General features: G+C 43.8%; 2 protein-coding genes across 2 annotated transcripts in view; both read left to right on the forward strand.

Moving 5' to 3' along the window:
• The first annotated feature begins 3,204 nt into the window (after window positions 1-3,204).
• Bbof1 (basal body orientation factor 1) overlaps window positions 3,205-27,776 on the forward strand; it is a 34,200-nt gene continuing 9,628 nt past the window's right edge. The window contains exons 1-8 of the mRNA XM_028876791.2: window positions 3,205-3,417; window positions 5,982-6,210; window positions 7,941-8,006; window positions 9,675-9,818; window positions 17,118-17,198; window positions 21,215-21,285; window positions 24,816-24,960; window positions 26,727-27,220. Coding sequence (XP_028732624.1) covers window positions 3,362-3,417; window positions 5,982-6,210; window positions 7,941-8,006; window positions 9,675-9,818; window positions 17,118-17,198; window positions 21,215-21,285; window positions 24,816-24,960; window positions 26,727-27,220 — 1,286 coding nt within the window. The 5' untranslated portion in view covers window positions 3,205-3,361. The remainder of the gene's footprint in view (window positions 3,418-5,981; window positions 6,211-7,940; window positions 8,007-9,674; window positions 9,819-17,117; window positions 17,199-21,214; window positions 21,286-24,815; window positions 24,961-26,726; window positions 27,221-27,776) is intronic.
• Window positions 9,731-14,352, forward strand: LOC114698257 (E3 ubiquitin-protein ligase RNF113A). Its single transcript, XM_028876835.2, has 2 exons — window positions 9,731-9,818; window positions 12,840-14,352. Exon 2 carries the CDS (start codon window positions 13,096-13,098, stop codon window positions 14,107-14,109), a length of 1,014 nt encoding a protein of 337 aa, XP_028732668.1. The 5' UTR covers window positions 9,731-9,818; window positions 12,840-13,095; the 3' UTR covers window positions 14,110-14,352.

Consider the following 27,776-nt stretch of genomic DNA (forward strand, 5'->3'; position numbering starts at 1 on the left):
ATATTCATACACACTCACCTGGCCCCACATCATATTTACAACACACACACACACACACACACACACACACACACACACACACACACACAGTAAATTTAAAGTTTTTTTGAGACAGGGTTTCTCTGTGTAACTCTGGCTGTCCTGGAACTCACTTTGTAGACTACGCTGTCCTGGAACTCAGAGAGATCCTCCTGCCTCTGCCTCCTGAGTGCTGGGATTAAAGGTGGGTTAAGTTGGTTTTTTTTAAAAATATATATTCATGGGGGACCACCTGGTACTGAATAACCAACGGGGGGGGGGTCATCTCTGGGGGAGACTACCTCTCCCCCTCTCAGCAATCCTTAGTTGCCTGCAGCTCTTTGTGTGGGGTTGGGGCCTTGTAACCTTTTCCCTGCCATGTTAGCAAGTGTCCTGGTGCCATCTTGCTCAGGTCTTGTTTAGACAGCCCTGAAATCATAGACATACAAGGAACATAATAAGGACCGGGCAGGCTGGACACATCTATATATAATGAAAGTATATATGTACCAAGAGTTAAAGAAAAAGAAGCCCTGAAAGAGAGGGAGGGAGGGAGGGAGGGAGGGAGGGAGGGAGGGAGGAAGGGAGCGCAAGTGCAGTGGGGAGTACATGGGACTGGTTGCAGCCGGATGGAAAAAAGGGAAGGGGGAAATGGATGTTACATTTTAATTTTTTTTGAAAGTAGTTTTTGAGTAGAGTTGTGAAATACCAATAAATTTAGGTAGGCCTTGAAAAAACTATATATATTCATGTCATACATTTTAATTTACAAAAAGAAATTTATTTATTTATTTATTTATTTGCTTATTTATTTATTTTTTTCCAGAGCTGAGGACTAAACCCAGGGCCTTGCACTTGCTAGGCAAGCACTCTACCACTGAGCTAAATTCCCAACCCCAAGAAATTTATAAAACAGGCATGCAAGGGTGGAATGATATAACTTCACTGTAATCTCAAAAAACAGATTATTTTATGCTTGATAAAATACAGTAAATTACGAAGTATTTTAAAGCCTTATGCATAGCCAGTGTGGTGGTGCACTCATTTAATTCCAGCACTCTGGAGGCAGAGGCAGGCAGATCTGTGAGTTCAAGGCTGGTCTGGGCCACATTGTGAGTTCCAGGACAGTCAGAGCTAAATATGAGACACTACCTAAAAAAAAAATAAATAAATAAAGTACTCTGCATATAATTAAGAAGCAATCTTGCCAGGTATGGTGGTATACATATTTAATTCCAGCACCCGGAAGCAAAGGAAGGCAGATTTTTGAGTTCTAGGCCAGTCAAATACATATAGTGAGACCCTATATCAAAAAAGGGAATGGGGTGGGTCTAGAGATGGTTCTGAGAGTAAGAGCACTGGAGCTCTTCCAGAGGACCCGGGTTTGATTCCCAGCACCCACACGTTGGCTCACAACCCTCTGTAATATCCTCCTCTTCTGGCCTCCAGAGGTACTGCAAGCACCTGGCATGCAGACATAGGGCTGCGAGCAGAGCACCTCCTACACATAAAATAAAAATAAAGGTTAAAAAACAAAACAAAACAAAGAAGCTATCTTTTTCGAGACAGGATTTCTCTGTCTAGTTTTGGTGCCTGTCCTGGATCTCATTCTGTAGCCCAGGCTGGCCTCGAACTCACAGAGATCTGCCTGGCTCTGCCTCCTGAGTGCTGGGATCAAAGACTTGTACCACCGCCACCCGGCCATAGAGGCTATCTTATTGAAGTCAAAATTTCACTTATGAGTTTATCAGTAGGCCTATGTTCAAATAGTAAGTTGGGGACTGGCTTTTACTTACAACCCATTTTTGTGATGAAGTCTAAATATATACCTTATGATAGAAGATGCCTCTGCCTCTCTCTCTCTCTCTCTCTCTCTCTCTCTCTCTCTCTCTCTCTCTCATCTATAGGGTACTTCACAGATCGCTTCTCAGAGGTAATGGGATTCTGCTGGTGGGTCTACTGGCCTGTTACACACAGAGGGCAGAACGCACCAGAAATAGAGTCAAAACAGACCAGCAGATGGTTCCAAACGGCTTTCAAGGTCCTTTACCAAATCAACATGCTTCCGCTAAGCACAAAATTTACAAACGACACAAGCCACGCCCCCAGGGGTGAAGAGGGGCGGGACTTCACTTTATAGTTAAGGACATAGTAATCAAGTTCACCCTAGAGAAGTGGGGCGGGGGTTGCCGGGGAGATTTAACAATGATGTTTCCCACGAATGACAGATGTAATTTGAAACGGAGGATAATGCAAAAACAGAGCTTTCACTCACACGTCTCCTAACTATTGACTTGGCAGCCACGATACCTGTCTTCCGTAATGACTCACTCACTCCCTGAATGAAGGCATAATCACAGGGCTCCTCGTCTGAACAAACTAGAATACTGGAGTACTCCTTTTCGGGAACCGGGATGCGAGGCATGCGCTTGCAACTTTATGCAACTTGCAGCGAAGGGACTAGACTGTGGTCACTAGACGATGCGGGCGATGTTAGCTAACAGGAACCGGGGATGGGGTGGGGTGGGGTGGGGTGGGGGTCGGCTGGAGCCAAGCACTTGCCACCGCCGACACGGGGGGCGGACGACCCTCCCCGCCACGCAGCTCCAGGCAGGGGGGAGCGGGCGTCCGAGCGCCCGAGCGCGCTGACCCGGGAAGGCTGACAGCCTCGCCCCAGCCACCGCCCTCGGCAAAGTCAACTGCCTCCCTGAAAGCGTTTGGCCTGGGACGTCCCCCGGGTGCGCCGTCCTCTGCGGAGCCCGCGAGCCCGCAGCCAGCCAGGATGGAGGCGAGGTGAGCATGGGTCGGGCAGCGCGGGCGCCCGCGGAGGCAGAAGCGGGGACGCGGGCCAGGACCGCCGCGGTGGCCGCGCCCGGAGGCGGAGAGGACCCGCCGGCCCGACTGGGAGCGCTGCGAGCCCCACGGGCGCCGCTCGGATGCGCGCGTGGCGGGCGGGCGGGGAGCCGCCGGGAAAGCGAGGCTCCCGAGGCGTGGAGGCCAGTCTCCGGAGGCGGGGGATGCCGCGGCCCCGCTGTTCCCCCGCGGCCCCGCTCCCGCTCCTCCCGGCCTCCCGGCCTCCCCGGCCGGCCCCGACCCCGGGAGCGCCGCCGGGGCTCGTGCACACTCACCGCGCGCGCCGCCGCCCCGGCGCGGCCGCCAGCCTCCTCCGAGCGCTCTCCGCCCCGCCCCTCGCCGCGGTCACGTCACGCGCGTGCGCCCTCCGCGTGCCCTCAACGGCGCGGAGGACGTTAGCCCTTCGGCGTGGTGGTTTCCTTAGAGACAGAGTCGGCCCGGGTGGCGGCCACCCAGACACCACGGCGGTGAGACTCCTGAAGAGGTCAACATGCCGGCAAGGGACAAGAGGAAAGGCAAGAACAAAGGCAAAGACAAGGACAAAAAGTAAGCGCAGCGGCCGGCGCGGAGTCCCACCCCCACGCCCCTGCCCCGGACTCCCGGTTCCCCATCACTGCCCTCGGGGGGCGCTTTGATTCTTAGGGGCGCGCTCACTGGCCGCCCGCCTCCGCTTGCCAGGCTTTTGAGGACAGCTCCGGCTGTCCATTCTTTCTTGGCCCTGGCCTCTTGAGAGAGATCTCCGTTATGAGACTGATAGGATCTGGTTTAGTTCTATTATAGCTCTGGTCTGAGTGGCTCAAGTTGTTCCCCGGGCCTTTCAGGAATCCTTTTTGCATCAAAGGGAGAACGCAAAAGGATTTGACCAGACTGGTCAGATCCCCCACCTACACTGGTCCTGCGCTAGCGCTAACCCCGAGTTGCTGCTAGAATGCCAATCGACCCAAATAGCCCTACAGGGCTACCCGTGGTAGTTCCTCGAGATGTTGGAAGCACACATGGAGTTCAACACCTCTACATACGGGAATTGCAAAGGAATCCCTTAAACTTGTAATTATAAAGTGAATTCTTTGGAGACAGGTTCAGTAAACGCATACCTGCCCGCATTGCTCTGGAGGCTGAGGGAGGAAGATCACAAGTTCTAGGGCAGCCAGTGCTACATAGGGAGAGCTTGTCTTTAAGAAAAAAGGGGAAAAAAAGGTAACTTGTTTGGTCTGTGAGTAGAGCTCAGTGATAGAGTGCTTGTGCGGGGTCCTAGGTTCCTTCTCCAGAAGAGTAACTTCGAGTAAGTTCATACTCAGTACAGAAAGCTTGGGAGATAAGGAAAGCAGTAAAGGAGAAAGAAAAAAAAATCACCTGTCAACCCACCAGCCAGTTAACCACTACCATTATTCTTTCTATTTTTCCCCTGTGTTAAATGATAGGATATTGATTTGTAGACCCCCTACCCCTACCCCCAGGATCAAACTCAGGCCCTCCTCCCCTGATCGGCAAGTGTTCTACCACAGAACCACATCTCTGACCTCTTAACACATATTCTACAAGGTGATTGAGAAAACAAAATGTAACTTCTCAGTCTAGCACATTCTAAAGATTGCCCAGGGCTTATCACATTCCTGTAACTCACAGTCATGTTTTATTTTTGGTTGGTTCTTCATCTTCAGTGCATATGTGAACAGGGAGGAACAATAATATACTTTGTATTCCTTGAATGGTCCATGGCTCATTGTTTGAGAAACCCTCTTTGTTTCTTCAGTAACTTAGTGGTCTTTTTCTTAGAGACAACTAATTGTTTGCATCAATTTAAAATCACCACCCCCCACCCCCACCCCCACCCCCACCCCCCATCCCCGCCTAGGGTTTCTCTGTGTAACAGTCCTAGCTCTCCTGGAACTTGCTTTGTAGATCAGGCTGGCCTCAAACTCACAGAGAACTGCCTGCCTCTGCTTCCAGAGTGCTGGGATGAAAGGCGTGCTCCCCAACTGCCCAGCGCCTTCATCAATTCTTGATACTTTGTGGAAGCAATTGGCAATTGTAGAATGGCATTCTATTACTAGTGTCTAAATCACACTGGAAAGGGCCAGCGCCTGCGAAGTCAGACTGGAGGATTGGGAATGGAGCTGGCCTGAGTTTGAAGAGGACAAAAGGTAGCTGTGCAGAAGGACTAAGGACCAGGAGTTGAGAGGATATGGACCGTGACAGTGTAAGTGGGACAGATCCACTTACAGACTTTGGGGAGACTATTTAGAATTCAAATGCAGGTGACACTTTTTATGCATTATTATTTCTATAACTAGTGCCTATCATAGGGCAGTGTTTTGTTAATGCTAGTGCAATATTTATTCTGAAGAACCTCACCTTTTATTGATTAAAGCCTTGCATCTACCCTTTCAAAAAAGGTATGGTTCTGGGGATCAAACCTAGATAGACAATAAACATTCATTCTACTGCTACCAGTCTCCATCCCTGGGGCCTTAAAAATTCTTTTCATCTCTGCATAAATGACTATGGTGTGTGTTTTTCAGGCATTCTTGAAGGTTGGTATGTTGTGGTACCAACAAGTAAAGTATTTAACATACTTGTCCAAGTAACTTAATCTTTTGTGTAAGAACTAGCCAAAACAAAACAACACTAACAAAAACTGGGAGTGGAGACTGCAGATATACAAACAAATGTGTCCTTGTGTAGAAATGTAACCATAGTGAGGGGAGTGAACCAAGGTTCACAACTGAGTGAAACAGTAGAAAAACTTGGGAGCTGGGACTGCAGCTCATTTGTAGAGCACTTGCCTAGCATGCTAGAGAGCGGGTCTGATTCTCAACACAGCAAGGATAAGTAAATAAAAAAATACGGAAGAATGAAGTAAATGAGAGGTATAGAGCTTTATGAAATGCATGTGGCCTCTTATTTCATCTTCGCTTTTCTGGTCCTTTAAAGTCATCCCCTGGAGCGCTCATCTTCTCTTCCATGAATACAAACAAATGTGTACTTCTTATAAATGCATTCATCCAACAATATACACTTTTATGTGCTAGGCAGTGCCAAGGAAAACAAAAGAGAAATAGTGCTAACAGAATAAAGAAGTTCCATAGTGTCACTATCATCCTCTACAGGAAAGTATCGAAAACAGAAGACCAAGTGATTGAACGAGCCAAGGCCAATGCCTCTCTCTGGGAGGCCAGATTGGAAGTCACAGAACTCTCTAGGATTGAGTATCGTGATACTTCCCGAAGACTGGCAAAAAATAATGAAGACTTAAAGAAACAGCAGTATAAACTGGAAAAAGACACTATGTCTGTATTAAGCTACTTGAAGAAGCAGGATCAGGAGAAAGATAATATGGTAGGTAGGTAGAAAACAACCTCACAACCTTCCTCTGAGTTTATGTGACATGGTTATATTTTTTAAAGCTTTTTTAAATTTTGTTTAGTTTTTTATTTGTTTGAGACAGTATTTCTATATAGCCCTGACTATCCTCAAACTCACAGACATCTATCTGCCTCTATATTAAAATGCTAAGGTTTTTTGTTTTTTTTTTAATTTTGAAAGATTGTAAGACCTTGAAATCTCATCACATGGTTAGGATACTGTAGTTAACACTTTACTTGAAGCAAGCTGTTATTTCAGAATAGCTTTGCTATCATTGGCTTTTTTTTTTTCTTTCTTGTAGCATTATTTACATTAACAGAAATGAAAACAACTTAAAAATATCACTGGAGTGATGGCTAGCAGGTAAGAGTGTGTACTGTTTTTCCAGAGGACCTAAGTTTGGTTTCCAGCACCCACATTGGCAGCTCACAACGGCCTATCACTCCATCTTCAGGGAGATCTGATGTTTCTTGACAACCAAAGACACCCCCCACACACAGCCATATTCAGATACAACACATAATTTTAAAAATCTGAAAAAACAACTGACAACTTAAAAATCGATTAAAAAATAAATGGATAGAGAAAATCAAGTGAGGCTTGGTGTGGCTGCATACATTTTAATCCCAGCACTCCTGGGAGGCTGGTAGATCTCTGTGTGTTTCAGGCTAACCTGGTCTACATATCCAGTTTCAGGTGAGTAAGGTCTACACGGAGAAACCCTGTCCCTACCCTCATCACTCCTCCCCAGAGAGAAAAAGATAATCAGGTTTACATATTTATGGACAATTGTATAGCCTTAAGAAACCCACATAACATGCTACAGTACAGTAAACCTCAAGGACATTATGTTACATGATACAAGCCAGTCACAAGAGGTCATGATTCAAGTAATTTGAAATATAAAAAGGATTCAAATTTACAGAAACAAAGTAAAAAGTGATTGCCAGAGGCAGAGGAAGGGAAAAGGAGAAATGTGAAATGAAAAATTCTGGAGATCTTTTAGGTAAGAGCATGAACAAACTTAGCACCACTAACCTGCCCACTTAAAAATGTTGACAGAGCCTGGAGGTGGTGGCACATGCATTTACGCCCAGCACTCACGAGGCAGAGGCCGGTGGAACTCTCTGAGTTTGAGGCCAGCCTGGTCTATACAGTGAGATCCAGGACAGCCAGCACTACATAGTGAAACCCTGTCTCAAAAAACCAAATTAAAAAAAAAAAAAAAAGGTTGACAGTAAACTTGACGTTGTGGTTTTATGTGTGTGTGTTGTGTGTGTGTGTGTGTGTGTGTGTGTGTGTGCCCGGGCATCACATTAATGCAGGAGCCTGCATGGAGGCCAGAAGATAGCAGACCCCCCTGGAAGTAGAGTTATAAGCAGTTCTGAGCTGCCATGTAGGTGCTAGGAATTGAGCTTGGGTCCTCTGCAAGAGCAGTAAACACTCTGAACCACTGAGTCATCTCCCCTGCCCAATGTTGTGGTTTTTATAGCAATAAGAGTTATCCACTAATTAGGGTGATAGCTAGATCTTGGAAATTGTCAATCAGATTAAATATACGAGGAAATCCCTGCCCCCTCCTTCTTTACTGTCTTTCCTGGCTTACTGGCTTTAGTACTGTATAAAATAATAAAGCATATGAATAGAAATAGGACACAAAGCAATTCTGTATCTTCCTTACTCTGGCATTTTATCTTCTACAGATAGAAAAACTGAAACAGAAATTGGTTGAAACAAAGGAAAAAGCCAAAGAAGAGAAGGAAAAATTGGTGAGTATCTCCTTATACTGATAGTTTACTTATTAGGGTACCAGATTTCTAGTGAGTTTGATTATTTTAGGCCCAATAAGAATAAGTGAAGCCCGGTGGTGGTGATGTATGCCTTTAATCCCAACACTTGGGAGGCAAAGGCAGGAAAATCTCTGTGAGTTCAAGGCCAGTCTGGTCTACAGAGTGAGTTCCAGGACAGCCAGAGCCATTACACAGAGAAACTCTGTCTCAAAAAACCAAAAAAAGAGCCAGGTGGTGGTAGCGCACACCTTTAATCCCAGCACTCAGGAGGCAGCGCCAGGTGGATTTCTGCGAGTTCGAGGCCAGCCTGGGCTACAGAGTGAGATCCAGGACAGGCACATTTAAAAAAAAAAAAAAAAGTGAAAGGGGTCCAGAAGCTTAGTAGAGTGTTTGCCTAGCATCCACAAGGCCCTGGGTTTGATCCCCAGATCCTTAACAAAAACACAACAAGAAATGAACAAATACAAAACCCATGCACTTGTTTATACAAATGTTCAAAAGTAGCATATTATGGAGGCATATGACCCACACCAGCTACTTCAAAGGCTAAAGTAGGAGTCCTACTTGAGCCTAAGAGTTTAGATGTTCTCAAGGCCAGTGTTATGGGCAACAAAGCAAGATCTTGTCTCAAAAAAATAGATATTGAGTTTCAAAATCAGTAATAATACTTGGAGTTCAGATGAAAGAATATTGGACTGGGATGTATCAAACTTAGGGGCTTCTGCATGCTGGCAGGTTTCATACCTTATATTACATACATGTCCAGACTCAAAACACAGCATTTTAACTTTGATGTATGATACACCTTTATCCCTTAGCAAGAGTTCTAAATGGTTCTAAATGGTATCAGTATAATTACCTCATTACTTAAAACTTACTACAGTAAAAATCTCAGAACACTAATACCACCACCAGTAGATTATTGGAAGAGATCAAAATAATGAGAAATTTTTGGAAGAGGGGTGGTTTTTCTCCTAAATACAGATCGATAAAGATCTTTGATCAAAACTGCAAAAAAATATTTCCTCCCTGTGGTACTGAAGATTGAACCCAGGACTTCATGTATACTACTTCCTCAATTCAACACTACTACAGTTTAGAAACTAAGTGAAAACCAGGTGTGGTGGCTCATTCCTGCAATTCTAGCATTCAAGAGGCTGAGGCAGGAGGATTGCTAGGAGTTCAAGGCTATCTTAGGCTACATATTTAGTTCAAGGGCAGAATAGTAGGAAGGGAAGGAAGTTCAAGGGAAGCAGTGGGAAGACCTTGTCCTAAAAATAATATGAAATTCCTTTTGTAAGACTATGTTGCCAACTAAACACAAAGGCTTTGAGTTTTAGAGGTGTCTTATTTGGTCTGGATTTTATTTATTTGCTGTTGGGGACTAAATCAGGGTTTCGCTTACTAACCACACATTCTACTCTCTGGGCTACATGGACAAAAAATAATTCCCTGAATTTGTTTCTTATTTAAGGCCATTGGCATCATTTAACAGAAATTAAAATTTTATGCAAAAATCATAGCTTTATGTAAAATGAAGATGGGATAGTTCTTTCAGGAAGATACACAGTGGCTCAGGCTTCAGATAAAGCATGGCTCTGTGGAACACTTGTTTTTCCTAACTCATTTATTTCTTTTTGAATACAGGAACAAAAGTATATTGTACAAATACACGAGTTGGAGGGACAGTTTTCTCAAAAAGCCAAAGAAATTAGCATGATTCAGACAGAACTAAAGACAATAAAGCAATTCCAGAAGAGAAAAATCCAAGTGGAAAAAGAATTAGAGGATGTAAGTTTCTTTCTGTTTCTTCTACTTTAAAAAAAAAAAAATTTTATGTGTGCGTGTTTTGTCTGCATGTATGTAAGTACACTGTATGCATTCCTGGTGCTGGAGCAGGCCAGAAAAGGATGCTGGTGGCCGGGCAGTGATGGTGCATGCCTTTAATCCCAGCACTCAGGAGGCAGAGGCAGGCGGATCTCTGTGAGTTCAAGGCCAGCCTGGGCTACAGAGTGAGTTCCAGGAAAGGCACAAAGCTACACAGAGAGACCCTGTCTCGGAAAAAAAAGAAGAAAGAAAAAAAAAAAAAGAAGAAAGAAAAGGATGCTGGATCCCCTGGAACTAGATTGAATGAAGGTTGTAAGCCACCACGTGGGTGCTGGGAACTAAACCTGGGTCCTCTGTAAAAGCAGTAAGTGCTCTTAACTACTGAACACTCTCCAGTCTCTCTTTAAGAAGATTGGATTTGGGGACGGGGGCAGGAAGGGGGAGAACAAGGGAATCTGTGGCTGTTATGTAGAACTGAAGAGTATTGTAAAAAAAAAAAAAAAAAAAAGATTGGATTAACAATTTAACCCTCCCCGACAAAAGTCTTCACAATTATTCCTGTGAGAAACCAGGATGTTTTAGAGAAGAGAAAGCAAAATGTCTCAACTGTCATCTATTCTTTTTCTTTTTTATGTTTATATTTTCTGTATCTGTGTGGAGGTCAGAGGAGGACATCTTGTGGAGTCAGTTCTTTCCTTCTATCTTGTGGGTTCCACAGATCAGCTCTGGTGGTCAGGCTTGATGGCAAACACCTTTATCTGCTGAGCCAGCTCTCCTGCCTGCCAATGTTCTTTTTCTAGGCATCGGTTTCTTTGGGAACTTGGCAATACATTCATTTTGTGAATCTCAGCCACCACACCTGCCCATGTAGTTAAGCTTTTGAATTGCATTAGAGCAAGCCATCAGTTCTTAGGTGAGTGGGAAAGTAGCAGTGTTCTACAGGAAAATGTGTTTAGGATGATAAGAGACCATGTTAGGAAAAACTAGAAGGCTGTATGGGGGAGGATGCAAGAGGGGAGGAATACTGAAGTCTCCTGAAAGGCCTGTTTTACACTCTTTGCTGATTTCCATGGTCTAGCTAGGGATAGAGTCATCTGAATGCTTGATTGAAGCTTAAGAATTTGCTTCCAAAGTGGCACATTCATATGGCTGGGCAGACGCTGTCAGTGATAGGGGGTAGGCCTCAGCATCACTCACCTGGGCCCTCGGTAAGCTGCGGAGAGTCCTTGTTTTTTGGTGTTTTGTTTTTTTTTTTGGGGGGGGTCCTTGTTATATGTTGGATGACATAGAGAGTGAAGAATTCAAGAGCCGTGTAGAGCCGGCAGTGGTGGCGCAAGCCTTTAATCCCAGCACTCGGGAGGCAGAGCCAGGCGGATCTCTGTGAGTTCGAGGCCAGCCTGGTCTACAAAGCCAGTTCCAGGAAAGGCACAAAGCTACACAGAGAAACCCTGTCTCGAAAAAACCAAAAAAAAAAAAAAAAAAAAAGAGCCGTGTAGAAGCGCTGTGTGTGTGTGTGTGTGTGTGTGTGTGTGTGTGTGTGTGTGTGTTTATGTGTGTGTGTGTGTGTGTGTTGGTAGGCATGGAACCCAGGGCCTTATGTATGCCGTGAAGTCACTCTATGACTGACCTGTATCCCCAGCCCCAGCAGCTTTTTTCACGGTCTAGCCTTTCAAGTGGCACAGCACCATTTCTGTTACTTGGAACCCAGTCTCCACATCAGGTTCCATCATTTGACGATAGTGTCAAAGAATTGCAAACCTACTTTAAAACCACACACCCTTGTAGCCCTAAGTGTACACAGCTGCAGGAGGAATATTCGTTTATTTGGTTGCTTGAGACACGATCTTGTAAAGGCTGATCTGGAACTTTCTGTATACCCAGGCTGGCCTCATGCTTGAAACAACATCCCTGCCTCAGCCTCTCAAGGCTAGGATTACAGGCATCAGTCTCCTGAACTTTATTTTGTTTTCATTCCTTTTTTCTCAGAGATTTTATTTTTAATTATATGTATAAGTGTTGGGGGCGGGTATACATGGGTGCATGTACCAGAAGAGGCTAGAATAGGGTGTTGGAGCCTCTGGAGCTGGAGTTATATAGGCAGTTGTTAGCCGACTGATGTAAGTATTGGGAACTGAACTCTAGTCTTCTCCAAGAGCAATGCATGATTTTAACTGCTGAATCATCTCTCAAAGCCCCATCTTAATTTTATTTTGAAAAGGGTCTTATGTAGCCCAGGCTGGCTCTGAGCTCCTGATCCTCTTGACTCTGCCTCTCGAGTGTTGGGATTACAAGAATGCCTCAATTCCACTAGGAATCTTTAAAATATCAGTTCTGATAATGTGCTGATCACTTCCCTCGAGAATCTATATTAAAAAAAAAAAGAATTTATATTTCCTAGCTATAAACAGCATATTGTCTAGATAGTTTACAGTGTAAGTTAAGATTGTATATATATAAAATTTTAATTTTTTTTGTTTTTGTCTTTCAAGACAGTTTCTCTGTGTAACAGCTCTGGCTGTCCTGGAATAGCTCTGTAGACCAGGAGGTTGGCCTGGAACTCACAGAAGTCTGCTGGCCTCTGCCACTCAAGTGCTGGGATCAAAGGTGTGCACCACCATGCCCGGCTTAAATTTTAAACTTTCATAACAATACGCTTACACCAATACACAGTCTCTTATCCGTTAATTTACCCAAATTGGAAATTCTTATAACTTTGAAATCTTATTTTCTTGAACCTCTGGGGCATATTTGACAAACAATCTGTTACTGAGCTACACTCCAGTCTTTGTCTTTCTTGATTTATTCAGAATATTTCTTTTATTACCAATAAATTTCTGATAGATCTCTATCCATTAAAATTTCTCCTGGTCTTCAAAGGCTTATCTTAAATGCACTTTCCCCCAGAGACCTGTTGAACGATTCCTTATATCTTTTCGTGGGATTTGGTACAGAACACATCTGATTTACCTTATCTTCCCCTACTAGATTGTAAATTCTTTGAGCCGGGAATTTTGTATTCGTTGCGATACAAGAACCACAACAGCACTTGACTAAAGACCGCGGGCATCTTTTTCTTAAACCTTTGCCGGCTGCTGCACGCGCCCAGACGTTCTCGGCTCCAGCGGCCAACTGAGCGCGGCTCAGCAGTGACGTGGCGGCGCGGCTCAGCAGTGACGTAGTATCCCGCGCCACCCAGCGCCCCGCCGCTGCTGCCAGCCGTTTCAGCGCTCCGAAGTCAAAGATGGCAGAGCAAGTTTCTCAGGGAAAGTCGGCGGACCAGGTGTGCTCTTTCCTCTTCAAAAAGCCCGGGCGGAAAGGGAGTGCTGGCCGCCGGAAGCGGCCAGTGTGCGACCCGGGCTCCGGGGAAAGCGGAAGCAGTAGCGACGAAGGCTGCACCGTGGTGCGGCCAGAGAAGAAGCGGGCCACCCACAATCCAATGATCCAGAAGACGAGTGGCAGCGGTAAACAGAAGGCGGCCTACTGTGATCTGAGCAGCGAAGAGGAGGAGAAGACAGAGAATGAGAGTCTGGGTGTAGTCTACAAGTCCACGCGCTCGGCCAAACCAGTGGGGCCCGAGGATATGGGGGCGACAGCTGTCTACGAGCTGGACACAGAAAAAGAGCGAGACGCACAGGCCATCTTTGAGCGCAGCCAAAAAATCCAGGAGGAGTTGAGAGGCAAGGAGGATGACAAGATCTATCGTGGAATTAATAATTATCAGAAGTACATGAAGCCAAAGGATACGTCCATGGGCAATGCCTCCTCCGGCATGGTGAGAAAGGGCCCCATCCGAGCCCCCGAACATCTACGTGCCACCGTGCGCTGGGATTATCAGCCTGACATCTGTAAGGACTACAAGGAAACTGGCTTCTGTGGCTTTGGAGACAGCTGCAAATTCCTCCATGACCGTTCAGATTACAAGCACGGGTGGCAGATCGAACGTGAGCTTGACGAGGGCCGTTATGGTGTGTATGAAGACGAAAACTACGAAGTAGAAAGTGATGATGAGGAAATACCATTCAAATGTTTCATCTGTCGCCAAACCTTCCAAAATCCAGTTGTCACCAAGTGTAAGCATTATTTCTGTGAGACGTGTGCACTGCAGCATTTCCGCACCACCCCACGCTGCTATGTCTGTGACCAGCAGACCCATGGGGTCTTCAATCCAGCGAAAGAACTGATTGCTAAACTGGAGAAGTGTCGAACAGCAGAGGGAGGTGCTGCCAACACCCCAGAAGACCCTGATGAGGTCTAATGGCCATTGCTTTGGTTTCCATAATTGTCAGATCTCAAAGTACTTTTTGTTTTGCTCACCTCAAAAACCAGCCATATTTGAAGGAATATTAAGTTTTCTAGGAAGAATATCCAAGTTTTGTTTTATATAACAATGCTGCAGTTTGAATCAATACAGTTAACCTATGGAACTCTCGGACTACCCATCCTGTGTATAGCTATACATTCTAAGTTAAAATAAACTAAGAACTTGTTCATACTCTAGTGCCCTGATGTGATTTTTCTTTTTTAAAGAACAATATCGCCACCTATTGGAGAAGTAGATTTCAGACATTTCAAAGAGGGCTGTTGTAGAACACTTAAAATTCAAGGGCAAAGTCACTGCCTTACTGGGAAAAAAAAAAAAATAGGGCAGTTCTTTGGAATCTCAAATGTAGAAGAAATGAGGCAGATGTGAGGGGCCCATATACTTAAGATTGCAATGTATACATTAGGTAGAAAATTTTTATTTGTGTAGATTTGAGTCTAAACACATTTAGCTTTTGAAAAGGAATTCAGGTCATGTGTTTTAAAGAAAAATGAAAGCAAGAATGGTGTGTTGGTTGTATGTGTATGTATGATGTATGTGTGAAGGCTCCTGCCTTTGTACAACAAGGGAGCCTAGAGGACAACTTTGTGGAGTCTTCTCCATCCACTAACTTAGAAAACTAACTTAAGTTGCAGCCTGTGTGACAGTTGTCTTTATCCTTTTCCTCCTGAGCCATCTCACTTGCCTCTTGTTTGGGTTTTTGAGACCGTCTTTCTGTGTCTCAGACTGACCAGCAACTTATTATATATTCCAGGCAGGTCTTGACTTTGGGATTCTTTTGCCTCAGACTTCCAACTGCTGGGATTACAAGTATGAGTCACTCTGCTCAGCCACTCATTTTCACCTTAATTTTTATTTACGTGTGTGTGTGTGTGTGTGTGTGTGTGTGTGTGTGTGTAAGTTGGAGTCAGTTCCCTCTACTGTGTGGCTCCTGGGTACCTTTACACATTAAGCCATTTTTGTCTGCCCCACAGATTATCTTTTGAATGATTCATGGATATATAGATTTTGGGGAGTCTAATGATGTACCAAAGATCCATCTCCAGACACCTGGATGGGGGGTATTTGAACCATACATGAACTGGTATATTGAAATTAATTTTGTAAGTGTAACAAGCCATTCCAAAAATTAAACACAAACAGAACATCTGAAAGAAATAATAAGATGGAGATTTGATATATTAGAACAGATTATAATATAGAAAATTATTAGGTAATAGGTGAAGATGTTATGCCATTAAATGTTTAGTATGCTAAACACTTGACTTGTATTGATTATATTAGTTACTTTTCTCCTTGTGAAAACTACCTGTGACGAAAGCAGCATGAAGGGGATTTTGGCTCACATTTTGAGTAGTCCATTATGATGGGGAGGTCATGGCCTCCAGAATGCCAAGCAGTTGGTCACACCCACAATTAGGAAGCAAAGAATGATAAATGCTGGTACTACATTTACTTTCTCCTCATATTCAGTCCTGGACCCCAAACTTTTGAAGGGTGCTGCCCACATTCAGGGTGGTTCTTCCCTCTGGAGCTGAACCTTTCTATTTTTAAACGGTGTATATATTGTATATAAGTATGTCTGTGTGTGCCATGGAGGCCAAAAGGACCTCAGATTGCTTGGAGCTGGAATCCTAGGCAGTTGTAAGCCACTAAGCATGGGTGTTAGAAACAAACCTCTGGAAGAGCATGAAAGGCTCTTAAGCACTTAAGTTATCTTGCCAGTCCCTGGACCTTTCACCTTTATAGACACATCCAGAAGAGGGTTTCTATGGTGATTCTTTTTTTGTTTTGTTTTGTGTTTTGAGACAGGGTTTCTTTATGTAGCCCTGGCTGTCCTGGAACTCGCCTTGTAGACCAGGCTATCCTAGAACTTTGTGGGGGACTTGCCCCCACTTTTTCCCCCAGGATACTTTTTGGTAGGGAGAAATGAGAAATATTTAGATAGAAATATAGAGGAGAGAGACAGATAGAAACACAGGATAGCCTTGGGAGGGCCTGGGTCAAAACCTAATCTGCCTCTTCTAAAGGGCTATTTATAGAAATGCCAAGGGGTGGAGCAAAAGTCCTCCCCAGCACAGTCAAGTGCAGACCCTTCCAAACACCTGGTAACCACGCATGTGGTCAATCCATCCCCTTATGCAACCCTGCTGTGTAAAGCAAGCTCAGCTCTCACCAGGAAACCTCTGTGGACCCCAACAGAACTTACAGAGATTCCCCTGCCTCTGCCTCCAATGTGAGTGCTGGGATTAAAGGCTTGTGCCACCATACCAGGCCCCATGTAATTTTACCACCCTTTTTTTCTTTTTCATAGGCATGTCCATGTGTGTTAATGTGTATGGGGGGGTGTACATGTATGTGGAGGCCTAAGATGTGAGGGGCTCTTCCTCAGTCACTCTTTCACCTCATTCTTTGAGGCAGTCTCAGTCAAACCCAGAGTTCCCCGAGGCTAGTTTTCCCTAGCTAGCTCACTCTGAGGATTCTTTGCCTTTCATCCCCCAGCCGGGATTATAGGTGGGCGCCACATCTACCTGTCACATGAACCTAGGGTTCCGAACTGCCTTCTCTTGCTTGGGAGTGCTTTAACTGCTGAGCCATCTGCCCAGCCCACTCTCTTCTCTTTTATATTTACAGACTGGATTTTGTGAGTCCATATTTCATATATCCTAAGAGAATATACTGAATGCCGCCTTGCGAACTGTTACTCATGAAAAGTCTTTAAGAAACTCAGTACCAATCTAGTAAACCTATAGACAGTTAAGGAAAATGTGCTCAGAGGAGAGGACATTGATGCTGTGTGTATGTTCAAGATTGTATGACATATAATGTATCTTTAGAATTTTCTATGACTATGTCCCACTCTTTGAACAGTTTTTTTCTTTTTTCTTTTTCTTTTCTTTCTTTCTTTCTTTCTTTTTTTTTTTTTTTTTTTTTTTTTTTAGCTGAAAGAAAATTTAAGGAACTCAGAGAGAAAACACCAGGAGACACTTAGAAGACTAGAAAGCAGATTTTTTGAAGAAAAGGTATGGAATATTAATGTTAAGAAATGCTTTGTTTACTAGAACAAAAGTATGTTTATATGAATTCTGAGCATTCCAGCGTCCCATTTGGTACCTTGCTAGAAAATGTTATCAAGTAGCAGAAAATAAGCACCCGTAATTGTTGCACAAGATATTGAGACAGGAAGATCTTGAGTCCAAAGGCAGCCTTGCACTACATACCAAGTTCCGTACTATCCTGGGCTACATACTAAGATGTCTCAAAAAAAAAAAAAAATACAAATGAGGAAAAACAAATCTTTCTTTTTTTTTTTTTCTTTTTTTTTCTTTTTTTGGTTTTTTGAGACAGGGTTTCTCTGTGTAGCTTTGCGCCTTTCCTGGAACTCGCTTTGGAGACCAGGCTGGCCTCAAACTCACAGAGATCCCGCCTGCCTCTGCCTCCCTAGTGCTGGGATTAAGGCATGTGCCACCACCTCCCAGCGGAAAAACAAATCTTTATAAATATCATTGTCTAATCCCTTTTTTCTTTTCCACATAGAGATTCCTTCCTTAAATTTTAATTGACACATAAATAATAAAATTTGGCTGGGCAGTGGTGGCACAAACCTTTAATCCCAGCACTCGGGAGGCAGAGTCAGGCAGATCTCTGAGTTCAAGGCCAGCCTGGGCTACAGAGTGAGTTCCAGGACAGCCAAGACTGTTACACAGAGAAACCTTGTCTCAAAAAACCAATAAATAAATAAATAAATAAATAAGAAATTTGTACATACCAATAGTGTGCCATGAAATTTCTCAATATATTTATATAATGGTTTTGGTTTTGTTTTTTGAGACAGGGTTTCTTTGTGTACCCCTGGCTGTACTGGAACTCTTTCTGTAGGCTAGCCTCAAACTCAGAGATCTGCCTTCCTCTGCTTATACAATGTTTAAGTTAGGTCAAATAATATCTTTTCAATTTGTTTCTTACTTTTTAAAATGTATTTATTATTAATGAATTATTTATTTTTATTTTATGTGCATTGCCTATGTGTATGTCTGTGTGAGGATATCAGATCCTCTGGAACTGGAGTTAGAGACAGTTGTGAGCTGCCATGTGGGTGCTGGGAATTGAATCCAGGTCCTCTGGAAGAGCAGCCAGTGCTTCTAATCGATGAGACATTTCTCTAGCCTCTCTTACTTTTTTTAAGATAAGGTCTTAGGTAGCCCCAGACTGGACTTAAACTTTCTATTTAGTGGCACTCTGACTTGAACTCATGATTTTCCCATCTTCACTTTCCAAGTGGTGAGATTACAGGTATGTATATCATGCCCCATTAATAAGGATATCTGTCTCCTCGGTAAGTACCATTTATGATGGGACTCTCAAAATATTTTCTTTTAGCTTTTTGAAAAGTATTGCACATTGTTATCAGTTGTCAAGCTGCTTGTGCAATAGTACATCAGAAACTTGTGCACATGTGTACTTGTAATTTAGCACCCAAATCCACATTTCTCCATCCTGTCCCCTCTGTGCTGGGTAGTTTTATGTCAACTTGACACAAGCTTAGAGTCTGAGAGGAAGGAACTACAATTGAGAAAACGCCTCCATAAGAATGGGCTGTAGGGCCAGCAGTGGTGACGCACACCTTTAATCCCAGCACTCTGGAGGTAGAGGCAGGTGGATCTCTGTGAGTTCAAGGCCAGCCTCGTCTACAGAGTGAGTTCCAGGACAGCCAGGACGGTTTCACAGAAAAACCCTGTCTCGAACCCCCCCCCCCCGAAAAAAAAAAATATTGGGCTGTAGGGAAGCCTGTAGGACATTTCTTAAATAGTAATTGATGTGGGGAGGCCCAGCCCATTGTTTTTGGTGCCATCCCTGGGCTGGTGGTCCTGAGTGCTGTAAGAAAGGCTGATTGAGCCATGGCAAGCAAGCCAGTAAGCTCCATGACCTCTGTATTAGCTCTTGCCTCTAGGTTCCTGCCCTGACTTTTCTCAGTGATGAACTGTGATGTAGAGGTGAAGCAAAATAAATTCTTTCCTTCCCAAGTTGTTTTTGGTCATGGTGCTTCATCACAGCAATAGAAAACCTAAGACACCCTCTTCACTTTTCCTGGGCTCCATAACTACCATTCCAGTTTCAACTGTCATAAGATTATCTGTCTTCCATTTACCTATTTTGTAGCGCTATGGATTGAACATAGGACATTACACATGGTAGGCAAGCACTCTACCACTGAGTTATACTTCCAGCCAGAGATCACACCTTTTTAGAGTGTGTTTCTGAGGGAAATCATGCAGTACTTGTCTTTCTGTGCCTTACTTATTTCACTTAGCACAATGATCTTTAGTTTTATTAAAGCTGTCACAAATGACCGGATTTCACTCCTTTTATGACAAAAGCATTTTATGTATATACCATATCCATTCATCAGTTAGTGGGTAGGCTATTAAGGTTGTTTCTATTCAGGGGTCTTGAAATACCCTCAAGAGGGACTGTCATCTTGTGAAGGCTTAAGGCATCAACTTGGTGTTCCTTTTTTTTTTTTGAGATGGGAATCTCACTATGCAGCCTTGACTCACCCAGAACTCAAAATGTAGATCAGGCTGGTCTTGATCTCAGAGATTCCTACTGCCTCTGCCTCCTGAGTGCTGGTTATTATAGGTGTGTGCCAATACATCCTACACATTTCCTAATTTTAAAATTAGTGACTATCATCATGTTTTATTTAGCAAAAATATCTTCCAGCTCTCTAAGATGGATGCCTTTTTCCCTACTTTATATATATGTCATTATTCTTGCTTGCTTTTCTGTTGCTGTGTTAATCACTATGACCAAAAGCAACAGCTTACAACTCCCAGGTCACAGTGCAACCTTGAGAGAAGTGAGGGCACGACCTCAAGGCAGGAACTGAATGAAGCAGAGACCTGGAAGACCTCTGCTCACTGGCTTGCCCCCAGGCTCATGTTCTGCTACCTTACTTATTCAGCCCAGGTCCATTGGGGGCTCAGCCCTCCTACATGAATTAGCACTCAAGAAAATGCCCCACAGACATGACCACACGTCATTCTGATGAAGGCAGGTTTCAGTTGAGGCTCCCTTGTTCCAGGCGTGCCAAGTTGATAGCCAAGATTAGCTGTCACAATCACATTGCTGCCTCAATGAGAAATTATTTATTTATATTTATGCATATGGATATTTTGCCTGCATCCATGTTGTGCACTACTTTTAGCTCCACCACTGAGCTAAATCCCCACCCTTGCCAACTCTTCCTAAACTAGCCCATCTACCTTTTGCCTCTGGGCTTTTCCTTTTCTATTCCTGTATACCTTTCTTTGTTTCTTACTCTGTAGCTTGCTGTGTGGTTGGGTGGCTGGCCCCTGGAGTCGTCTTCTCCTCCTTTTTCTCTTGCTCCTCAATTCCTTCTTCTATTTATTCTCTCTGCCTGCCAGCCCCACCAACTCTTTCTGCTGCTTTGCTATTGGACGTTCAGTGCTATTTGACCAATCAGGTGTTTTAGACAGGCAAAGTAGCACAGCTTCACAGAGTTAAACAAATGCAACATAAAAGAATGTAAAACATCTTTGCATCATTAAAACAAACGTTCCACAGCATTTGTAAACAAATGTAACACATTTTTTTTTTTTTTGGTTTTTCGAGACAGGGTTTCTCTGTGTAGCTTTGCACCTCTCCTGGAACTCACTTGGTAGCCCAGGCTAGCCTCAAACTCAGAGAGATCCGCCTGGCTCTGCCTCCCAAGTGCTGGGATTAAAGGCGTGCGCCACCACCGCCCAGCAAATGTAACACATCTTAAAATAATATTCTACAACAGTGTCAGATCCCCTGGAACTGAAGTCAGAGATAGTTCTGAGCCACCATGGGGGTGTCAGGAACTGAACCCAGTCCAGTGCAAGAACAGTAATGGCTTTTAAGCACTGAAGCATCTCTCCAGCCCCCAGTGAAGAATTCTGTTTGATGCTGAAGTAATTACTTTGTGATATGAAAAACTTGTTTTAGAAGTATGGTTTTGTATGTAACCCTCCCATATTGTGTTTTTTTTCAGCACCGTCTGGAACAAGAGGCCGAGAAGAGGATAGTAATGCTGGCCGAGAGAGCCCACCATGAAGCTGTGGTGTAAGAGCCTGTTGCTTCCTCTGTCATTCAGCCTCTCTTCTTTGCTGTCTAGTTTATTCTTAGCTTATTGTCCTCTGTCTCTTGGCAAACTTTCTTTAAATATATATTTTTAAAATTTATTTATTACACATATAGTGTTCTGCCTGCATGTGTGCCTGCAGGCCAGAAGAGGGCACCAGATCTCATTATAGGTGGTTTGTGAGCCACCATGTGGTTGCTGGGAATTGAACTCAGGACCTCTGAAAGAGCAGCCAGTGCTCTTAATCGTCGAGCCATCTCTCCAGCTCTAACCACTGGAAAACTGATTTCTTAATTATTATATTTAGGTAGGTCAGTCGGTGGGTATATTTGAGGCTACAGTAGTGCCGTAATTTGAGTGTGAAGTCAGATAACTTGCAGAAAGTTGGTTCTCTCTTCCACCATGTGGGTTCCAGGGATAGAACTCAGGTCTTAGGACTGATGGCAAGTGCCTTTACCCATGGAGCCATCTCGTTGGCCTCATTGGAAGAATCTTTTTTTTGAGACAGAGTTTCTTTGTGTAGTCTTGGATGTCCTAGAACTACTCTATAGACCAGGCTGGCCTCAAACTCACAGAGATCCATCTCCCTCTGCCTCCCTAGTGCTGGGATCTTCTGGCCTGTTGAAAGAACTCTTAAGAAAATAAATTTTATGAAAAAAATAGGCCATCCAGACATGGTGGCACACACTTAAAATAATCCCAGTGCTTAGGAGGTTGAGAGAGGAGCTTCATCAGTTCTAGGCCAGCCTAGACTACACAGTGAGACCTTGTAACAAACAAACCTAAAATAAGGCCCTAGGGCAACTTTGTGGGGTTGTCAGAAGATATATTTGTGTAACAGCATTGGAATGTGTTTATGTTAACACTGAACCCCAGGTCTCGATGGTTTCTTTCTTGTTAATGTAATGATGAGTCTGGCAGCTTTCTTCAGGGAGTGATTCAGGAACTTGGGCTGCTCCTGTCTTCTGCCTCTGTCAGCGTGGAGTTCTGTAGGTCGTCATATGGACATGGATAGAAGAAGACATGGGAGGCTGGTGTCACATTCCTGTGGGTGAGGTGCTAGAGATTGAACACCCACAGTGGCACATCCATTCCACCCTGAGCTCTGTCCGCAGAGTTCCCTTCACTTTGAAACAGTCTTGCAAAACTGCCCAGGCCAGCCTTGTATATGCTAGGTAAAGGCATGCCACTGTTCCTGGCTTTTATTTTGGGGGGTTTTTCGAGACAGGGTTTCTCTGTAGCTTTGGAGCCTGTCCTGGACTAGCTCTGTAGACCAGGCTGACCTTGAACTCACTGAGATCTGCCTGCCTCTGCCTCCCGAGTGCTGGGATTACAGGCGTGTGCCACCACCGCTCAGCTTATTTTTTTAATTTTAAGAGACAGGGTCTTGCTATAGTTCAAGTTGTCGGCCAACTTGTACCATCAGGACTAGCTAACACATAGTTTTCCACTTACTGCTGAGGAAGAACTTAGGCAAGGTCTCCACCTCCCTATTGAGTAGTTACTCCTCATAAATTAAATTGTGGCAGTGTCCTGTGTGTCCCATGTTCTGCCCTCCCCCAAACTCTGGTGCTAGGAGTTAATCCCAGGGACTTGCACATACTAAGCAAGGATTCTCTCCCTGAACTACAAACCCAGCCTAGTGGTGGTCAGCATTGTTGCAGGAATCCTAATTGGTCTTATAATAAAAACCCAGAGCCAGATATCAGGGTAAATGCTGAAAGATCAGAGGAAACAAGCCACAGCCACTTCTCACCTCCCCAGTTCCTCAGCCCAAAGAGGAAGATCCTGTCTCCACAAATCCTCAGACTGAATGTCTCGAATGTTATTAAGGACCAGCCTTAATAATATTCTTTTTTTTTTTTTTTTAAGATTTATTTATTATGTATACTGCATGTATGACTGCAGGCCAGAAGAGGGCACCAGATCTCATTACAGATGGTTGTGAGCCACCATGTGGTTGCTGGGAATTGAACTCAGGAACTCTGGAAGAGCAGTCAGTGCTCTTAACCTCTGAGCCATCTCTCCAGCCCCCAATATTCTTTCCAGGGGCCCAGGAGAGAAGCTACGAACGGCAAGAATTATTTTCAGAAGAATCTCAGCACACCGAGCTCTTAGTCTATCGATTTATTCTTCTCTCCAGTCTCTGAGGTTTACAGTTATAAACCCAAGCAATAGCAATCCTCCCCTCCAGCTAGGTCACCAGGCTTGAATTCCTACAGGGAATTACAGGCAGGTAAGAATTTTCCTCAGGCAGTGACTGTCAGACTTTCTTTTATAACCCAAAGGGAGTGGTTAGAGGAGGAGGTCAACTGAGAGCTAATATCGGTTAGTAAATCAAAAAGGAATTTATGTGCTCAGTCCACATTCCTAGAAGTGGTTAGGTAAGAAGTTAGCAGTCTATAATGTTAGCGAGGCTGTATAAGAAAGGAGGGTCCTAGCTTAAATTGTATGAAGCTATGTACTTAAGGTCTACCTGACCAGGCGGTGTCTCCATGTGGAATTTACCTTAATTCAGGAGACTAGCATGTGGTGGTCTGGATTGTTCTTTCTGTTTGTCTTGGACGTAGCAAAGGGAGATATCTGATTCCAGTGCTAAAAAGGGAGAAACAGATGGGCCTGAGGGAAGGAATTCTTTCCTGAGGCTGTTCTCCAAATACTTCAAATGTATTATGTCCAGTGAGTGATCAGTCCACACTGTTAGCAATTCTTAGGGAAAAAAATCAATTGGGAAAACTGTGAAGGCACACATGGTATTCGCAGTAGAAGACAGCTGATATATAAAAAGCCAAATATCACCAAATACTCCCTAAGATTTAGGCTTCTTCTGAAGGAATTTCTTGCTCCCTTTAGGTGGTGACTTTGCCATAACCAGCTGAGTTCTTACAATATACTCCTGTGGCCTGTAGCATGAGTGCTCCCGAGTCAAAAGGGCCAAGTTCCTGTGTCCTCCCAGTTTATATGCCTTTCTCTGCCCAGCCATATCACTTGCTGTCTCAACCTTCCTAGTACTAGGATTACTGGCCTGTGTGCTTCCCAAATACTGGGACAAAGGCATGAGATCCTAAGTGCTGGGATTAAAGGCCTATGACTCCCAAGTATGGGGATTAAAGAAAGGTATGTGCCACCACTGCCTGGCCTCTGTGTTTAATCTAGTGGCTGGCTCTGTCCTCTGATCTTCAGGCAAATTTTATTTGTTAGAGTACAAACAAAATATCACCACACAGTATAATGTTTGGAGGAAAAAGCTGCCATTGTTCTCTTAGGTAGTATTTAAAACTTAGGCATTAGGCAGGTGTGGTTGTGCCTGCTTTTAATTCCAGCACTCCAGAAGCAGTGACAGGTGGGTCTCTGTGATCTGAGGCCAGCCTGGATTACACAGAGTGACCCTGACTCAGAACACCCCACAAGAGACTTAGGCCTATATTTTGGGTTCTTTAAAATGTATATATTAATGTATATATATACATGTGTGTATATATGTATATACACATACATATGTATCTTTCAGGCAATTGAATACTGCTGGGAGAAATGTTTTTAAAGAGAACGTGTTTCTTCACAAGGCGCTTACATACCACTTGAAGGAAGCTGATATACGACAGAAAAACTCCACGAAATTGCAAGAAAGTCATTCCTGCCTTTTACATCAAAAGGTTCCCACTCTCATTTAGATTTTCTTTCTTTTTTAAGTTTGTGTTGATAAATACCAAGAATTGAGCATAATAATGATAGACAAGGACAGTAATACTATTTTCCTTCTGTCTTCATAACCATCTATGTGAAAAGATAATTACTAAATGACTTTATAAACACATTAGGCATGATTTTACAAATATATCAGAAATATAAACATGACACTTATCCTCTAATACCTTACAATACTCACTTTGTTTTGTTTATTGTTGGATCATAAATCATTTAGGAATTGGTTTGGCTGTAACAGACTTCACATTAGTGATATCACAACATAAAGATTAGTCTTTTACCTAAAACATGCTTGAAGAAAAGCAATCTAGGGGTTGGGGATTTAGCTCAGTGGTGCCTAGCAAGCTCAAAGCCCTGGGTTCAGTCCTCAGCTCTGAAAAAGAAAAGAAGAAAAGCAATCCAGATTAGGGATGCATTCCTTAATCCTCTGTAACATATATCGTGTATTCTTAACATTGGAAAAAGTTGTATTTTTATTTTGTGTGTGTGGGTGTTTTGCCTGCATATATGTCTGTGCACCATGTGCATGCAGTGTCTGTAGAGGCCAGAAGAGGGTTTCAGATCCCTGGAACTAGAGTTACAGACAGCTGTGAGCTGCCATGTGGGTACTGGGATCCGAACCTGGTTCCTCTGCCAGAATAGCACGTGCTCTTTGCTGTGGGGCCATCTCTCCAGGCCTCATCTTAAACATGTTTTCATGTTAGTGTTTGTGGATGTGGAGCACCTTATGGCCAGGGTGGGTGAGAGAGACCTAAGGGTTACTTACACCAGACAACCAGAGGGAAAGATAAGAAACAAAACAAAACAAAACAACAAAATATGGCTCCCTTAAAAATCTTCCCAGGTGTCCTATTTCCACTCATCACAGCCGGGTGGTGATGGTGGTGATGGTGGTGATGGTGGTGATGGTGGTGGTGGTGGTGGTGGTGGTGGTGGTGGTGGTGGTGGTGGTACACGCCTTTAATCCCAGCACTTGGGAGGCAAAGCAGACAGATCTTGAGTTCGAAAACAGCCTGGTCTGCAGAGAGAGTTCCAGGACAGCCAAAGCTACACAGAGATCTCTATCTGGGGGGAAAAAAGCAAAAAAATCCGATTATATTGCAACTTGTCCTCACTGAACTGCAAAGGACCCTGGATTTCCAGCTGCCTTGAGGGAAAGGGAAAATGGACGTTAGGATAGACAACCAGGAGTCTGCTACAGTTTTCTTTATAGACTTACTAGTGGCTTTTGTACAGTTTTATTGATTTTAATAAAATAAAATATATAGCCTTGTAAGAAATATAGAGGAAGTTTGAAAGTTTCCTAATTAATAAAATCAGCGGATTACCTTCCTAAGCCTAGGCAAGGACCCAAGGATGTTTGTTACTTTTTCTGCCCACAGAGATATGAAAATAATTGCCTCAGCCTAACATGAAGCTCAGATCCCCTTAGGTAATAGAAATTATTAAGGGAGACTTGAGAGATGGCTCAGTGGTTAAGAGCACTGGCTGTTCTTCCAGTTTACCCAGAGGACCTGAGTTCAATTCCCAGCAACCACATGGTGGCTCCCAACCATCTATAATAGGATGTAATGCCCTTTTCTGGCATGTAGGTATACATGCAGAGCACCTATACATAAAATACAAATAAGTAAAATTTTTAAAAAAGGAATTTTTGAGGGGGTTTTAAGTTCTAGAATGTTTAAAGAAAAAAATCTCACTTTCTGTTTTTTAGGAAATCAATGAGCTGTTGATCAAGGAAAAGATTATGCAACTTACCCAGCAGAAATCACAAATCCAAACTCTTCAGAAGAAGGTGGTAAGCTTGGAGAATGCCCTGACTTATATGACCACAGAGTTTGAGGCTGAAATCCTGAAACTGCAGCAAAAGGCCGCTATCGAGAATCAAGCAGGTCATGTAGAAATTGACAAGCTGCAGCAGCTCCTTCAGATGAAGGACAGGGAAATGAACCGCGTGAAGAAGCTGGCTAAGAACATACTAGATGAGAGGTCGGAAGTGGAACAGTTCTTCCTGGATGCTCTGTCCCAGGTGAAACAGCAGATTCTGGTCAACAGGAAGCATTACAAACAGATAGCACAAGCTGCCTTCAATTTAAAAATGCGAACAGCGTGTGCGGGAAGAACGGAATATCCCAGAATCAGGACCTTTGATGGCAAAGAACACAGTACCAATAGTGTGAATCAGGATCTCATGGAGGCTGAAAAATGGTACTAATAATGCTGCAGTATATTGTCTTTTTGTGCCCTGGTTTTTTTATCCTTTAAAAAAAAAAAAGAGAGAACTCAGCGGTGGTGGCAGCTCATGCCTGTAGTCCTATCACAGGACAGACAGGCATTCCTGGCCTGGGCTACGGAGAGAGCCTGTCTCAACCTGTCTCCTTTCCTGTAAAAAAGAGCAGGTTCAGTTTGTTGGACAGATTTCTTAGTAAGTTACTTGAGGACGGGAACTGACTTACCTTTGCAGCCCCTGTACTTGGCGTAGTTTGTAAGGCTTACATGTGTTCTAAGTAGCCGTCCACATTTATCTCATGACAGAAATTTGTAAAAGTGACTGTTATTTTGTGCTGAGTGACATCATTGTAATGTCTTTTACTTTCTTTATCTTAGTGCTTAATAAATTGGAAATTTGTTGAAAAGTCTTGATTAGATTCAGGTTAAACTTTTGAGACAGGGTTTCTGTGTAGCCCTGGCTGTCCTGGAACTCACTCTGCAGACCAGGCTGGCCTCAAACTCAGAGATCCACCTGCCTCTGCCTCCCAAGTGC

This window comes from Peromyscus leucopus, chromosome 14, assembly GCF_004664715.2.
Source record: "Peromyscus leucopus breed LL Stock chromosome 14, UCI_PerLeu_2.1, whole genome shotgun sequence".
Taxonomy (NCBI): domain Eukaryota; kingdom Metazoa; phylum Chordata; class Mammalia; order Rodentia; family Cricetidae; genus Peromyscus; species Peromyscus leucopus.

Bases quoted from the DNA above. Each gene is read 5' to 3' on its own strand.
- LOC114698257 (XM_028876835.2), top strand. From the start codon at position 13,096: ATGGCAGAGCAAGTTTCTCAGGGAAAGTCGGCGGACCAGGTGTGCTCT.